Source organism: Corythoichthys intestinalis, chromosome 9 (genome assembly GCF_030265065.1).
Source record: "Corythoichthys intestinalis isolate RoL2023-P3 chromosome 9, ASM3026506v1, whole genome shotgun sequence".
Taxonomy (NCBI): domain Eukaryota; kingdom Metazoa; phylum Chordata; class Actinopteri; order Syngnathiformes; family Syngnathidae; genus Corythoichthys; species Corythoichthys intestinalis.
In genome coordinates, this window is record NC_080403.1 from 51,257,988 (window position 1) to 51,274,020 (window position 16,033).

Below are 16,033 nucleotides of genomic sequence, written 5' to 3' on the forward strand. Positions count from 1 at the left end.
TAAGAGTGTAAAAACCTGTAAAAAAAAAAAAAAAAAAAAAACAGATAAAGAAAAACCTCATATACACTACCATTCAAAAGTCTGGGGTCACTTTGAAATTTCCTCCTTTTTGCAAGAAAAGCACAGTTTTTTTCAATGGAAATAACATTAAACTAATCAGAAAAACACTATACATGATTAATGTGGTAAATGAATATTTTAGCTGGAAATGTCCGTTTTTAATGCAATATTATACAGTCCCTGACAAAAGTCTTGTTGCTTATCCATTTTGTAGAAACAATTGCTAATAACCTGACTTTTAATTATTCAATTGGTTTCAGAAATGGCTCATATGAAAGCTAAGACCCTCCCAAATGATGTTGAATGTACAAAAATATATTTGTTTCACTGAAAAAAATATTTGTCATTTAATGAAGACGAGGTCAAATTTTGGCAAGACAAAAGTTTTGTCACCTACAGAAAGTAGTGTGAAAATTGAACAAAAAATGTACTTCAAATACAAAAATATGTTACATAACATAAGCGAATTATGTAGTGGTGCTGTGAGATGAGAATTTAATATTTTGTATGACTTCCATGGGCTTGAAGGACTGCATCCATGCGGTTCGGCAAGGATTCATACAATTTATTGATGAAGTCATCAGGAACATCAAAGAAATCAGTCTTGCATGCCTCCCGGAGTTCATCAACATTCTTGGGTTTCGTCGTCCATGCTTCCTCTTTCATTCTGCCCCAGACATGCTCAATGTTGTTCATGTCTGGTGACTGGGCTAGCCAGTCCTGGAGGATCTTGATCTTCTTTGCCTTGAGGAACTTTGAGGTAGAGATTGAAGTATGTGATGGAACACCATCCTGCTGCAGAATTTGTCCCTTTTTATGGTTGGGAATTTGAGATGTCGATCGATTGGGTCCGATCACGTCATTTTCAAAGTATCGGAATCGGCAAAAAAATATCCGACATGCCTTTTTTTAATATATATATATTTTTTAATTAAATCGTTTTCTAATTGTATTTAACGTTACAGACGTGTTTTTGTTACACTCATCCAGAGTCTTTAGTTTAGGCTTAAGGTAGGGTCATCAAATTTATCCCGTTAACGGCGGTAATTAATTTTTTAAAAAATTTATCACGTTAAAATATTTAACGCAATTAATGCATGCGCTGCACGACCCACTCACGCATTGTCGCGTTCAGTCTGTAATGGCGCTGTTTTACTTATATATAGAGCTAAAAGGCAGCGTGAAATGAGTTGGCTAAAGCCTTACAATCCCTCTCCCTACGATTAGAAATATCGTGGGAAGCAATGTGGGGAAGAAAGGTAGTAATTGATCTTTTTCTTTACACCCTATGTTACTTCCCAACGCAGAGAAGATATATCAATTGGTGCCACTACATGCAGTCATGGTTGCACTTCCCATCATGCATTTGGGCAGAACAGTTAAATGGCTACAGTATCATTTACTGAAAGCTCAACAAATACACTAGATGGCAATATTTAGTCAAAATATACAAAGTCACATTCATCCTTTAAGAATTACAAGTCTTTATCCGTGGATCCCTCTCACAGAAAGAATGTTAATAATGTAAATGCCATCTTGAGGATTTATCGTCATAATAAACAAATACAGTACTTATGTACTGTATGTTGAATGTATATATTCGTCCGAGTTTTATTCATTTTTTTCTTAATGCATTGCCAAAATGTATATGATGGGGAATAATTATCGGGAATGATTGGAATTGAATCAGGAGCAAAAAAAAAGCAATCGGATCGGGAAATATCGGGATCGGCAGATACTCAAACTAAAACGATCGGGATCGGATTGGGAGCAAAAAAACATAATCGGAACAACCCTATTGGGAATGTAAGAGGCAGCTAAGATTTGTTGATATTTCAGACTATTTATGTTGCCTATTTAAAAATTAGTAAACATATCATCACTGACTTGTGCACGCTATGACAAACAGAGAACACGACCTTCCCAAATTAAAGCAGGGTTTTCAATTAAGCTTTAAATTAATCACACATTAAATGGTTTTAGTTATTCTTAAAAAGAATGTGAACTCCCAGATTTGATAAGCATATTGAAAAAAGTGCATTGCTGCCATCTGCTGGCAATAAAATGGTTTTCAAGCTTGTGATTGTCTTTTTTAGCCTTTTTTTGTGTTGTGATCAGACTAAAGTTGAACTTTTTTGTGTTGTAATGAGTGGAAAGTACCTTTTTCACTTTTGTTTCGTGTTTTGCTGCCCTCTCAAGGTGCTTGGCTTCAACGCCAGGCAGAGGAAAGCCTTCTTGAATGCCATCATGCGGTGGGGCATGCCTCCTCAGGATGCCTTCACCTCCCACTGGATAGTGCGAGACCTCAGGGGAAAGAGTGAGCGAGAGTTCAGGTGAGACTCCATTTGATAGTTTTTTGATTGCTACATTGCTATAATTGCCACTGTGATTTTACTAGAGCCTACGTGTCTCTGTTCATGAGACATCTGTGCGAACCGGGCGCCGACGGGGCCGAGACGTTCGCGGACGGCGTCCCACGTGAAGGCCTGTCGCGACAGCACGTGCTCACCAGAATCGGGGTCATGTCTTTGGTCAGAAAAAAGGTCAATGTGCACTCGATTCTTGCTTGTGCTCACACATCTACAAGGAAATATTTGATATTCTTTCAGTTTACGTAATAATTAGGGCTGTCAAACGATTAAAATTTTTAATAGAGTTAATTACAGCTTAAAAATTAATTAATCATAATTAATCGCAATTAATCGCAATCGCAATTCAAACCATCTATAAAATATGCCATATTTTTCTGTAAATTATTTTTGGAATGGAAAGACAAGACAAGATGGATATATACATTCAACATACAGTACATAAGGACTGTATTTGTTTATTATAACAATAAATCAACAAGATGGCATTAATATTATTAACATTCTGTTAAAGCGATCCATGGATAGAAAGACTTGTAGTTCTTAAAAGAAAAATTTTAGTACAATTTATAGAAATTTTATATTAAAACCCCTCTTAATGTTTTCGTTTTAATGAAATTTGTAAAATTTTCAATAAAAAAATTAATTAGTAGCCCGCCATTGTTGATGTCAATAATTACTTACACAATGCTCATGGGTGGCTGAAGCCTATAAAATCAGTCGCACCCAAGCACCAGCAGAGGGCGGCAAAACTCCATAAAACACAATTAACAAGTGGTGTTTCACTGTACCGTCATTTAAATCTGTCTGAGCGGGTAATCTGCGTTAATTGAGTCAAATATTTTAACGTGATTCATTTTAAAAAATTATTAACGCCCGTTAACGCGATAATTTTGACAGCCCTAGTAATAATATTTTCAAATTAAATTTTTTCCTCAGAGTTCCTAGCCAGTATTTTCCAAAGTTGGTGGACGTAAAGTATACCATAACAACTCATACCAACTCAAAGGAAACTCATTCAATGAGTTAAGTGAAAGTTTCTGAGGTGAAAGTTTATTCATATAAATATTTTTTAGATAAATCTTATCAAAGTGAATGAGTCAATTCATTGACTGCTAATGACAGTGACGGACATCTGTGGCAGCAAATTAGTTAATCAAACGACTCAATTAAAATTAGAACCCTCCCAGTCAAAACATATTTTGACGTCCGCCGCTGTCAGTGGCGAGAATGTCAAAATTCAAATTTTAACAAAGCAAGTCATGTCATACCTTGAATTAATGTGCTCAATGAGGGGTCTCCGGATCACCTTTCATCGGTCAGGTTGAACTAATACAATGATCAAATGACCAAACTATATACAGTCATGTGAAAAAAATTAGGACACCCCATGAAATATTCAGTTCTTCATTAAGAAATGTTCACATATCAATGGCTGATCTTATTTTTCTTTATATCTGGAAAAGAAAGTGATTTAATTGCAGGTAAACAACAAAAATTAACAATTTGTTTTACTCATTAAACCAAATATATTCAACAAAAATGCATATTCCAACTGAGGAAAAAGTTCGGACACCCTACCAGCTAATAGCTAGTGTTACCCGCTTTGGCTGAAATAACTTCAGTGAGACGCTTTTTGTAGCCATCCACCAGTCTTTTACATCGGTCTGAAGAAAGTTTGCCCCACTCATCAATGCAGAATACTTTTAACTGTGAGATGTTTGAGGGGTTTCTTGCATGTACATCCGTTTCAAGTCACCCATAGCATCTCAATGGGTTTAAGATTTGGGCTTTGACTCGGCTATTCCAGGACTCTCCAATTCTTGCTTTTCAGCGAGTCCTTGGTGGATTTACTGGTATGTTTTGGGTCATTGCCATGTTGCAGGGTCCAGTTTTGCTTCAGCTTTAAATTTTTTCACAGATGATCTCACATGTTCCCACTGATACACAATGGAGTTCATGGTGGATTCTATGTTGGTGAGCTGGCCAGGTCCTGCTGTAACAAAAAACCCCCAAATCATGACACTTCCACCTCCATGCTTCACAGTTGGTATGAGGTTCTTTTCCTGGAATGCTGTATTTGGTTTACGCCAAACATGCTCTCTGTTCTAGTGTCCAAATAATTCAATTTTAGATTAATCTGTCCAAAGAACATTGTTCCAGAAGTCCCGGTCTTTGTCTACATTCACTCTGGCAAACTTCAGTCTGGCCTTCATGTTTTCTTGGAGAGCAAAGGTTTCCTCCTTGCACACCTACCATGAAGGTTAAACTTGTGAATTCGATTTCTGATTGTAGAGACATGCACTTTCACATCAACATTAGCAAGGGCCTGCTGTAGTTTCCATGATGACATTTTAGGATTTTTGGAGACTTCTTTTAGCATCTTGTGGTCTGCTCCCGCAGTGAACTTGCTTGGACGGCCGGATCTGGGCATGTTGGCAGTTGTTTTGAATGTCCTCCATTTTTAGACTGTTTTCCGGACAGTGGAATGACTGATTTTATATTCTTTTGAGAACTTTTGAAATCCCTTACAAGACTTATAAGCGTACACAATCTTCTTTCTGAAGGCCTCAGACAGCTCCTATGATCTGTCCATGGTGTTTTCTCTCACTTCAACAGTCAGAGGCACATCAAACCAAATGTGAGGTTTAAATAAGGCAAGCCTCCTTCAAAACACTGGGTAATGATGTTTTATTCATGTGCACCTGATGTGATACCCCTGTGTGTGATTTTAACCATTTTAAGTGAGATTGAATGTGAGGGTGTCTGAATTTATTCCTCAACAGAAATTGCATTTATTTAAAATAACATTCAACAGAAATTTATAAAAAAATTTTAATTGTTTAATGCTATTACTTGACTCTCTTAAGATTGTGAAAATTGATATTAAATATCCTAATTTTTTCACATGACTGTAAATTGTGGATGGCAGGTACAAGAGTTCGAGCATGTAAATGGAAAGCTGAGCTCGCCAGACTTGATCCCCATCGGTATGGAGCTAAAGAAGCTGACCGATAGCGTATCGTCAGACCCCAACACCCCGCTGCAGGCCAGCCCGGTTGCCACACAGCCCGGGACACCAAACCCACCAGGTCAGCAAAAAAATAGCACACCTATACATTTTTTTGCGTTGTACTAATGTATGTTTTTGTAGTGCTTCAATGATTAACCGATCAAAGCGAGTAATTCGATCAGAAAAAAAAACTTTGAATTCAATGTAGCTCTTTCGATGATTCGTTAGAATAACGCGACGTTGAAATGGTTTGTTTTGACCGTGTTGCATTTAGTTCTAATGATTTGGGAGGATACACTGCCCTCTGGTGGCAACAGTGAATATCCCATAACTCGTCTAATGTGAATTCAACATAAGGCTGTATGTTTTTGTCTCAGCTAATATTGCTGTTTATGCATTCATAATTTAGTTTAGAGGTATATTTAGTGAAAATATGCGTTTGAAAGATTTGTTAAGAGGATTTAAAAAAAAAAAAAAAAAAAAAAACATTTTATAGCATTTAAGCTAGCGGACTTTTGCAAGGCAAGTTAGGTTGAGTCGATCTACTAAATTTACATATCAGTTTGACTAATAAGCCATTTACACTCCAATTGTTTTGTGTTAAGTGTTTCATTGTCGCAATGTGAGGTCATAGTTGTACATTTGTTTGTGTTACAGCTTTACAAAAAAACAAAATGTGGAAAAAGTGAAGAAAGTAATGTTCAAAGAACCAAAATTTGTCGTGTTTACTGTCTGTCTAGCTCAGGCAAGGGTGTAGGTTTGGTGTCAACGTTGATAGGGACGCTATAACAGCATAAACTGCATGTACACTTTTGCTGGGGACGGGACATTAATAAGACCGAAAAGATTGGGTACATTTCTCAAAAATAGCTGGTTCATACGTAAAGTGAAAAAAGTTAAACTTATTTTTATGGAAGAAAGTCATTCTTCAAAATGTTTGCTTCAATGATGTAGAAAAAATATAAATTTTGATTAAAGAATAAATGCACAAAATGCACAGTTGAATTAAAGTTAACAGAAGAAAACGTACAGGAAGACATCTCTCTAAGCAGCTTTCTACTAAGTTTTACAGGTTAGTGACTTTCAGTCACAAAATTAGTGGTGTGTTCCCCAACTCCACAACACTGACGTCTTTTTGCATTACTTACTGTGGCTGCTGCTGCTGGCCGAAAACAAAAATTCTAATATCCCTCCCCTTCAAAAAGAGCGGAGGAGGCGGCATGTAGACCTGTATTTCTGTCGGGATTGTGTGAATGCGGGGGTTCGAGTCATCAGCCGATCAAGCGTGCGTTTGAGAGGAAAAAAATGGACAGGCTCATTCAGTGAGTGAAAAGGGTAAGTCTGAACATAATGACAGTAATTCACTTAATAATGGTAGGGTCAGTTCTATCCTTACAATATATTGGAAGACAATTTTTAAATTACCTATATAACTAAACGCATTATATAATGCAAATAAGGTAGCTTAAAAGTTGGTGGGGACAAATTGAGCATCCCTAAAAGTTGGTGGTGTAATGTCCCTACTGTCCCTATGCAAACCTACACCCTTGAGCTCAGGGGTCAGCAATCTGTGGCTCTTGAGCCACTTGCGGCTCGTTGGCACTGCCCTAGTAGCTCCGTGGAGCTTTTCAAAAATGTTTGAAAATGGAAATACATGGAGGAGGGAAATAGATTTTTAGTTTTAATATGGTTTCTGTAGGAGGACAAACATGACATAAACATTCTTCTAATTCATTAATATTGTTATCAAGTGACCATATTTTCCGTACTACAAGGTGCATCGGAGTATAAGGTGCACCTTCACGGATTGACCTATTCTAAAGCTGTTTTCATGTATACGGCGCAGTGCATTATAAAGACACAGTAGTGGAAGTAGTAGTAGTAATTAGAGGCGTGCGAAATTTTCGATTCTTAGATTATTCACGATTCGGCCGTGGAAGATTCGAGAACGATTCACAAACATCCAAATTCTGATTATTGAATTATACCAGGGAAAGCGGAAGTAAAACACAGTCAGCGGGGTCTTTGGGACGCAATGAGGAACGGACCGATAGTAAATATCATGTTCAACTCATGCCGCTAGATAAAAAAAATAAACAATCATACCTGACTGGGGCCAACAGCCGCCACAAACAACGCCCAGTTGCTAGTTGCTACAAACATACGGTTACAGTAGATATCATACATATGTGGAACTAGATGCAAAATGACAGACGACGGCGGTGTTAGAACATGTATTATTGAACAGAGATGCGAAATGGCAGACTTGCCGGCGTTAGTAAACAGCCGCCATCTTAAAGCAGTAGACTTCTCTAGAAGGCTCTGTCGTAGCGAACCTAATTAACTTTTTATCTAAAATACTCCTAAATCGGCAAAATCTTGTCTTGAATCTATCTTTAAATGATGAAACAGTTTTAAAACTTTGACATGTCAAAAGTAGACAGAGGGGAAATTATGGAATAACGGGAGCAATTTGAACAACTGTAACGGTTAATTCATAACATTAAATTAATTGAATGTAGTTTAAAGCTGCTGATACAGAATGGGGAATGGAGTTTTTTTTTTTACTGTTATTTTTGTATATTTGTTTACTATTATATGTTAACTTGATACTGAAATAGTAGTTTGGTTTAGCCTGACAGGATTTTTGAACAATTTTGGAACTAATGTACAACACATTGAAAAAAAAAAAAAAAAAGGGAGGGGGGTGCATGAATAATCGTTTTATAATCGAATCGGAGCCTCTGAATTGTAATCGAATCGTAAGGTGCCCAAAGATTCCCAGCTCTAGTAGTAATAGTAGTAGTAGCAGTGGTTGGCTTTGGGTGATGCATCCACAAGATGGAGCTGAGCTAAATCGAATGTCATGCCATGATTAACAAATATTAATCCATATTTATAAGGTGCACTGTGAGCTTTTGAGAAAATTAAAGGCTTTCAGGTGCGCCTGATAGTGCGGAAATACAGTAACCATGAAGGCTTGTTATGTATTTGTAGTCAGCTTAGTCATTTTGACTACTAGGCTAATATAGCTAATATAGATACATACAGCTTTTGTTGCCTTCATTATAAGGCTTATATAAGGCTTTATTAATTAATTTTTTTGCGGCTCCAGACATATTTGTTTTTTTACTCCAGTATGGCTCTTTCAACATTTTGGGTATATAGCTGACTAACGTCACCTTTTGCGAATACCGAACAGGTGTAATAAAATTACTTATAGACTGTGTTTTTTTTTTGTTTGGTTGTTTTTTTTGGCAAAAGACAGCAGGCATACGAAATAGCAAATCAATAAATAGGTCTTCGTTAATACTGTACATTGCCAATGTTTTCACAAAATGTTTTGTTGTCCTCATTTTTTTAGGCTATACTAACAGTTTTTTCTTTGGAAGTTGATGTCCACACCAGTTTTTATTTGAAGTCAATCGGCCAAGAAAAACGGGAGATAATGTCATTTGAGTTTTATAGTTTTATTGCACTCATAAATATGCATTAAAACGCTGCATGGACCATGTATCCATCTCCATATTTCCATCATTTCTTGTCCTTTTTCAAAACCGAACGCAGCACAAAAGACTACTTATCCCAAGAGTCGTTGTGATGTCAGGAAGGACGACCGAATGTGATCATTTTTAATAAATTTCCGAGCGAGGCGCCAACTATTGAAAGGGAGGCATGCGAAGCAAGCAACGGCCGGTGTTGTGCCGAAAAATGCACAACATCGGTTGGTTTGAGCGAGCGACTTTGAAACGTGCAGAATGAATCTAAAACTACATTTAGCACAAGCTAATGCATTATTTCATTAACTTAAGGAAGAAGATGAGTCGTATTTGTCGTTGTTTTCCTCTGATGAATCGACGTCTCGGCGAGTAGAAGTAACAGTAGAGCGCAAACGGCGAAAGAGTAGGCTGTGTGACGTTGTGTGTGACGCAGCTCCGTGACCTGTTCAAGAAGCTTTATTGAGTGCGCAAAAAAAAAAAAAAAAAAACTTTATTGGGTCGCATGCCTGAAAAATTTGAATTGAACTACTTGTCAATATTTTTTTTTTTAATTTCTTTTTTTCAATGTTATATTTTTTTTTTCTTCACTATAATCTTTTCAAGTTTTATGTAGATGTGTGTTCGAGAAGCTTGATTGCATGTACGTATATACTTTTGATAAGGTGATGGGTACAACACCTAACTTCACAAAGCGATATCTTCCAAACCCTTTTTGTGTTAGATGATATATATAAAAACAAATTTCACTATTTTGCACAATATATAACCTGTTTTGACCATAGTATGTGTAAAGGCAAAAAACGCCTATGACCATACCTGCTGTTTGTGTTGAATTGTCAAACATAAAACTATTCAATCTTATTTTTTTCTATTGAATGTTTATCCTAACAAGTTGAATAAATATTATCAAGCTTCAAAACGGTTGGTCGAGCATGTTTGGTTGTCAGTGGAACGTCAACATTACAAATTTTGAAAAAAGATTTTGGGATTTTTTTGTCTTTTGGGGTCCAAAATGTGGTTTAAAATTGGTCAGTGAAGAAAACAACAGTTTGGACATGAAGTTCAAGGTGTCCTGAAAAAAGGGACCCAATTTGGCCATTGTAAACAATTTTTTCTTTGAAATATAAAGGCAACATCAAATGCATGCAAATTCGGCCAAAATAGGCTTAGGTGTTAAAGGGTTAATATCTCCCAAAGTTTTTCTGCAACACAGTGTTATCCCCTTAATTTATTAATCGAACTAAATAATCGATAGATAATCAATTACCGTAATTTTCAGACTATAAGCCACTACATTTTTTCCTTCATTTTAAATCCTGCGACTTATAGTCCAGTGCGGCATATTTGTTGATTTATTTGGGTTAATAGGGAACACTTTATTTGACATTATAAGACCATCATAATTATGATATTACACCATCATGGGCATTACTGAATGCTCATGACAGATCGGATGTTTTACATCCATTCAAAAGTGATAGAATTTGCCCGATAACACTAAATGACATCTGTTATACGAATTCATTAATGCTCATGACAGTGTCATGTCATAATTATGATTGTCTAATGACAGTCTTACGGGGCCACTGTCAAATAAAGTGTTACCAAATACCATAACTAGCAATTAATGAAACAGCTGGAACAGTAACTGAAGAAATAATTAGCACAGAACATGAAATTTGTTTGTTATTTACACCTGTATGCTGCAATGCATGCTAGGAGTCATTTTGGAGTAGAGCAGGACGGTAAACCGAAAATTAACCGTCACCGTAATTCTTCACAATGATCGACGTAATTTTGACCATGTCGGCAAATTCGGTAATTTAATAAAACAAGAAAATATAGTCTTTTCATCCCGCTTTGACTTTGTGTTGTTCGGCTATGTTCATTCCTCTTTAAGAAAGCAGACAGTGTGCTTACGTATGGAGTCATGTGATTTTCAGGAAGCCAAACAGAAGCCCGGTAGGCTAACGCAAGCGGCTAACGCTACAAATAAACGGGATGGAGTCGGGCTTAAGTTAGCTTCGCCAAACTTTCACCCGACATTAAGTAAACTCTTGGCGAGTTCCAGACGGGCTTTAACCTGCTGTCCTCCCTGGTTCTCGCGATTTCAGGAGAGGATGCTTTCAGTGCTTTCTTCTAGTAGCCAAGCCACAGGCTAACGCTAGCGGCTAACAGCGGCTACAAATGAATGTGAAAGAGTCGGATAGCGGCTCTAACCTTGTCGAAACGGCTGAAATTAATGAGTGGACTGGGCACTGACTCCATGTAGCAATCATGTTGCGTTATTTGGCATCTCTGTGTGATTTCTCTGAAAGCTTTCATGATGGTAAAGCACTCAGCATAACGTATAATCCAACAGTGAAGCCTATATATAATATGACAGTTTAATGGCCACAGCTATTTTTCTGTATGTGTGTGCTTTATTCTGCCATCATAAAACCTTAAATGTTTCATTGGCATCAGAGCAATAAAGCTTTAATCTGGTTATGTCTGTGTGTGTGTGTGTGGGGGGGGGGGGGGGGGTGCGTGCATGTATTAAAAAATGTTTCAGGAAAAAAAAAAACTGAAACCTTGACGTAAACACTTGTGTTAAATAATTATGTCACAGCAGCCATTACCAATAAGTTGTCTGAAGTGTACTGTTAAAGCTGCAAGTCATTTGTGTTAGAATGACGTTTGCACAGTCGTCATATTTATATTTTTAATGTTGTACATTTTTCAAGTCATACAAGCTGTTATGAATGTTCACACTAGAATTCTTATTGTTTACAAGATTTTTTTTTAAAATATTTAATGTTTGGACTGCATGTGCAATTGTTAAATTGAAAGCTGGTAAATAAATTTAATGAGAAACGGAGAAATTTGTATTCCATGCATTGATTCAAAATTTCAAATTATATAACAGTCCGCTTGGGCGAATTTATCGTCATTTATCGTTATCGAGGTAAATCTGCTCAATTTATCGTGATACGTACTTAAGGCCATATCGCCCAGCCCTATGTTGGACAACAGCAGTGTTGACACCAGGTGGCAGCAGAGGTTGAATGTCTCCCCCAAGGGAGCAATGATAGCTAAATGAAGCTTCTTGAAGCAATGAAGCTTTGCAGCCAATTGATTCATAGCTACATGGTGGTTCATTTGGTCTTATGACAGTCGTATGGCGCCAAAAAAGTGCTATCAGTTAATATCTTTTGGTGTAAATATCCCATTATACAGTGAGGACAGCTGCGGCATATAGTCCAGTGCGGCTCATCAATGAACAAATCTCATTTTCGTGTCAAATTTGGTGGTCAGGCATGCCTGGTAATGCGAAAATGACGGTACTTAAATCTTTGATAGCTGCAGCCCTAATATTTCATGCATGTGTTTGTAGAGAGGACGGAGGGTCCAGCTGAGGACAAAGACACAGCTGAGCAAGACGGCAAGAAACAATCAGAACAGGAAGTGAGTCAAAACCGACAGGCAGAACCGACGATTCCCCGTGAAGACGAGGAGGAGGAGCCTCATCGACAAGAGGAAAAGGAAGCAGCCGATGGCAACGAGAGCAAGACGGCTTCCGAGGAGAAAACGGGAGGAGACGACAAGGGGGAAAAAACGGACGAGAGGGCGACCAATCAGGACTCGCCGAAAAGCGAGAGTCAGCCCAAAGAGCCTGAGAAGACTTCAGAGGGACGAGATGGAGATGAGAAGGGGAGCAAAACAGGGAAAGGCGACGGTAATTATGAAAATTGGGTCCGCGAGCTAAAGATTGGGGGTCTACAACTAAATTAGTGTTTTATTAATTTATTTATTTTTATCATATAAAAATATTGATACTAGGGCTGTCAAACAATTAAATTTTTTAATTGAGTTAATTACAGCTTAAAGATTAATTAATCGTAATGAATTGCAATTCAAACCATCTATAAAATATGCCGTATTTTTCCATAAATTATTGTTGGAATGGAAAGATAAGACACAAGATGGATATATACATGCAACATACGGTACACGAGTACTGTATTTGTTTATTATAACAATAAATCAACAAGATGGCATTAACATTATTAACATTCTGTTAAAGCGATCCATGGATAGAAAGACTTGTAGTTCTTAAAAGATAAATGTTAGTACAATTTATAAAAATGTTATATTAAAACCCCTCATAATGTTTTCATTTTGATAAAATTTGTAAAATTTTCAATCAAAAAATAAACTAGTAGCTCGCCATTGTTGATGTCAATAATTACACAATGCTCACCCATATAATCAGTCGCACCCAAGCGCCAGCAGAGGGCGACAAAACTCCAAAATACACAAGTAACAAGTGGGCATTGCACTGTACTGTCATTTTAATCTGTTTGAGCGGGGCATGTACGTTAATTGCGTCAAATATTTTAACGTGATTAATTTAAAAAATTAATTACCGCACGTTAACGTGATAATTTTGACAGCCCTAATTGATACACTTATTTTCATAATATAAAGCGGTCCTCACTGCAACTTACTATGCCACAAAAAAAAATATATATATATATTTTATATTTAGGTATTTGTTTCTGTAAGATTACAATCTTTTTTGTTGAAAAATGCCAAATTATCATTTTAAAACGTATTTTTCACAACAATACACGTTTTTAAATTTCTATGACATTTCTGTTTCAGCCCTGATGCTTATTGTTTGCACAGATGATGTTAAAAGCGAGGACACCCCTTCTGCTGCTGTCCCGGACGCTCGACTAAACGGCGACAAAGACCCACCTGAAGATGTGGACGACACCAAAAAGGAGGAGAAGATCGGATTCAAAACCAAGTTCATGTTCAACATCGCTGATGGCGGCTTCACAGGTGACAGATTCACTTAACTCTTACTCCATAACAAATGAGTCGTAAAGAGAATTCCAAAATGTTTTATTTAAATGTTAGTAACTAATAATTTACGGTATATACAAATTTTGAAAAGAATTCGCAGTTTAATATACTATATGATTAAAAAACATTATTTTTACGTCAATCTCCGTTGTTGTTTACGTCACAATGTGGTGATGTAAAACAAACTGTGGCCCTGTGAGGAGGACTATTTATTCAAGAACACATACTTTCAAATATGATTATTAAATATACATTGGTATGGAAAAAGTATCTGAACCTTTTGGAATTTGTCACATGAAATCACCATCAAATGTCTTTGTCAAAATCACACTGATGTAAAAACAGTGTCTGCTTTAACTGAAACCACCGAAACATTTATGGGTTTTCATATTTTAATGAGGATAGCATGTAAAGAATGACAGATTATATACATATTGTAGATTAGTTACGAACATTAAAATAAAGCATACAGAAACAACATGTCATTTTAATCAGGATTTCTTTTAAATGACTCAAGCAATTTGTCCGCAGAGTTACACACACTTTGGCAGACGGAAGAGCGAGCGGCGCTGTCGTCCGGCAAGATGGCGGAGATCTGGCATCGTCGCCACGACTACTGGCTGCTGGCGGGGATTGTCACGTATCCTAAATAATAAACTTTTTAGAGGTTTTCTCTATTGTGTGCTTTGGCCTTGACCTGGCGTTAGACACGGCTACGCGCGCTGGCAGGACATCCAAAACGACCCACGTTACGCCATCCTCAACGAGCCCTTTAAGACGGAGATACACAAAGGCAACTATTTGGAGATGAAGAATAAGTTCCTCGCTAGACGGTTCAAGGTAAGTGCAAACTAAGTATAATTTAGACTCTTTATAGGTCAGTTTAACTCATTAGGAGCTATTGACATCAGTAGCTATCTACCGTAATTTTCTCACTATAAGGCGGGCCTCACTATAAGCCACCACCCACCAAATTTGACACCAAAATGGCATTTATTGAAAGATAAGCCGCATTGAACTATAAGCCGCAGCTGTCCTTACTGCATTATGGGATATTTACACCAAAAGATATTACCGGTAAAACTTTATTTGACAACGGCATCATACGACTGTCATAAGGCAAGGCAAGGCAAATTTATTTATATAGCACAATTCAACACAAGGCAATTCAAAGTGCTTTACATCACATGAAGATCATAAAAATCACATTTAAATCAACACAGCGTAGAAACGAAGACAAAAGATCGCATTTAATCACAGAATAAAAATAAATAAATAAAATAAAAATAAAACAAAAACTACTACTAATAATAATAATTGAAATCAGCAATGGAGATAAAAACAAGAGGAATAGAAAGCAGGTAGATTGAAATATATAGACAGTTATAGATATGCAGTGCTAAACAAAAGCGTTTTTAGCCCTGATTTAAAAGAGCTAACAGTTTGAGCATACTTCAGACGTTCGGGTAACTTGTTCCAGAGGTGAGGAGCATAATGGAGTTAGTGTCATAATTTGCCAGATGACAATTAATGACATCTGTCATAAGCATTAATTAATGCCCATGATAGTGTCATGTCATAATTTTGACGCTCCTTTGACAGTCTAATGACGGCGTTGTCAAATAAAGTGTTGCCTACTAATCCCCCAAAAAATCAACAAATAAGCCACACGGGAATATAGGCTGCAGGATTCAAAATGAAGGAAAAAAGTAGCGGCTAATAGTCCTAAAATTACGGTAATTCATTTTGACTGGGAGAGGCTGGAAGCGATATCTCACTTGCAGCCCTCCTAGTCAAAATGAATTAGACTTCTTGCGCCAACAATGGCATTATAAAGCTTGAGGATTCACAACCTGTCTTCCCAGTTTAAATGAATGGATATCTATTTTTGTCAATGGCAAGCAATGAGTTAAATACTACGAGTCTACGACATTAAAAAAAAAAAAAAAAAACTCAAATAAAGTTTTGAGTATTATTGGAGGATATAACCAGAGTGTATATCTGTTTTGATTAATTTTAATTGTATTATTTTTGTTTTTATGAACATTTTATTATAAATACATTTAATCATCCATTACAAAATACACAGTATACATTAAAATACAATAATGGATTAAATTATTAAATTAATTAGTAATTATCATGAATAATTATTACTATTAATTAATAAGAATTCAATAATTAAGGTAATAATTACAAAAACACGAGAGGAGCACTCTGACCTGCCTAGGCAGCCA

At 36.7% G+C, this 16,033-nt stretch overlaps 1 protein-coding gene across 1 annotated transcript in view; it reads left to right on the plus strand.

The window, feature by feature from the left end:
* The window catches only part of chd5 (chromodomain helicase DNA binding protein 5), an 89,204-nt gene that overhangs the window by 62,494 nt on the left and 10,677 nt on the right, over positions 1 to 16,033 (plus strand). Inside the window, exons 28-34 of the mRNA XM_057845922.1 lie at positions 2,260 to 2,393; positions 2,459 to 2,603; positions 5,362 to 5,521; positions 12,319 to 12,660; positions 13,614 to 13,772; positions 14,328 to 14,436; positions 14,504 to 14,636. Coding sequence (XP_057701905.1) covers positions 2,260 to 2,393; positions 2,459 to 2,603; positions 5,362 to 5,521; positions 12,319 to 12,660; positions 13,614 to 13,772; positions 14,328 to 14,436; positions 14,504 to 14,636 — 1,182 coding nt within the window. The remainder of the gene's footprint in view (positions 1 to 2,259; positions 2,394 to 2,458; positions 2,604 to 5,361; positions 5,522 to 12,318; positions 12,661 to 13,613; positions 13,773 to 14,327; positions 14,437 to 14,503; positions 14,637 to 16,033) is intronic.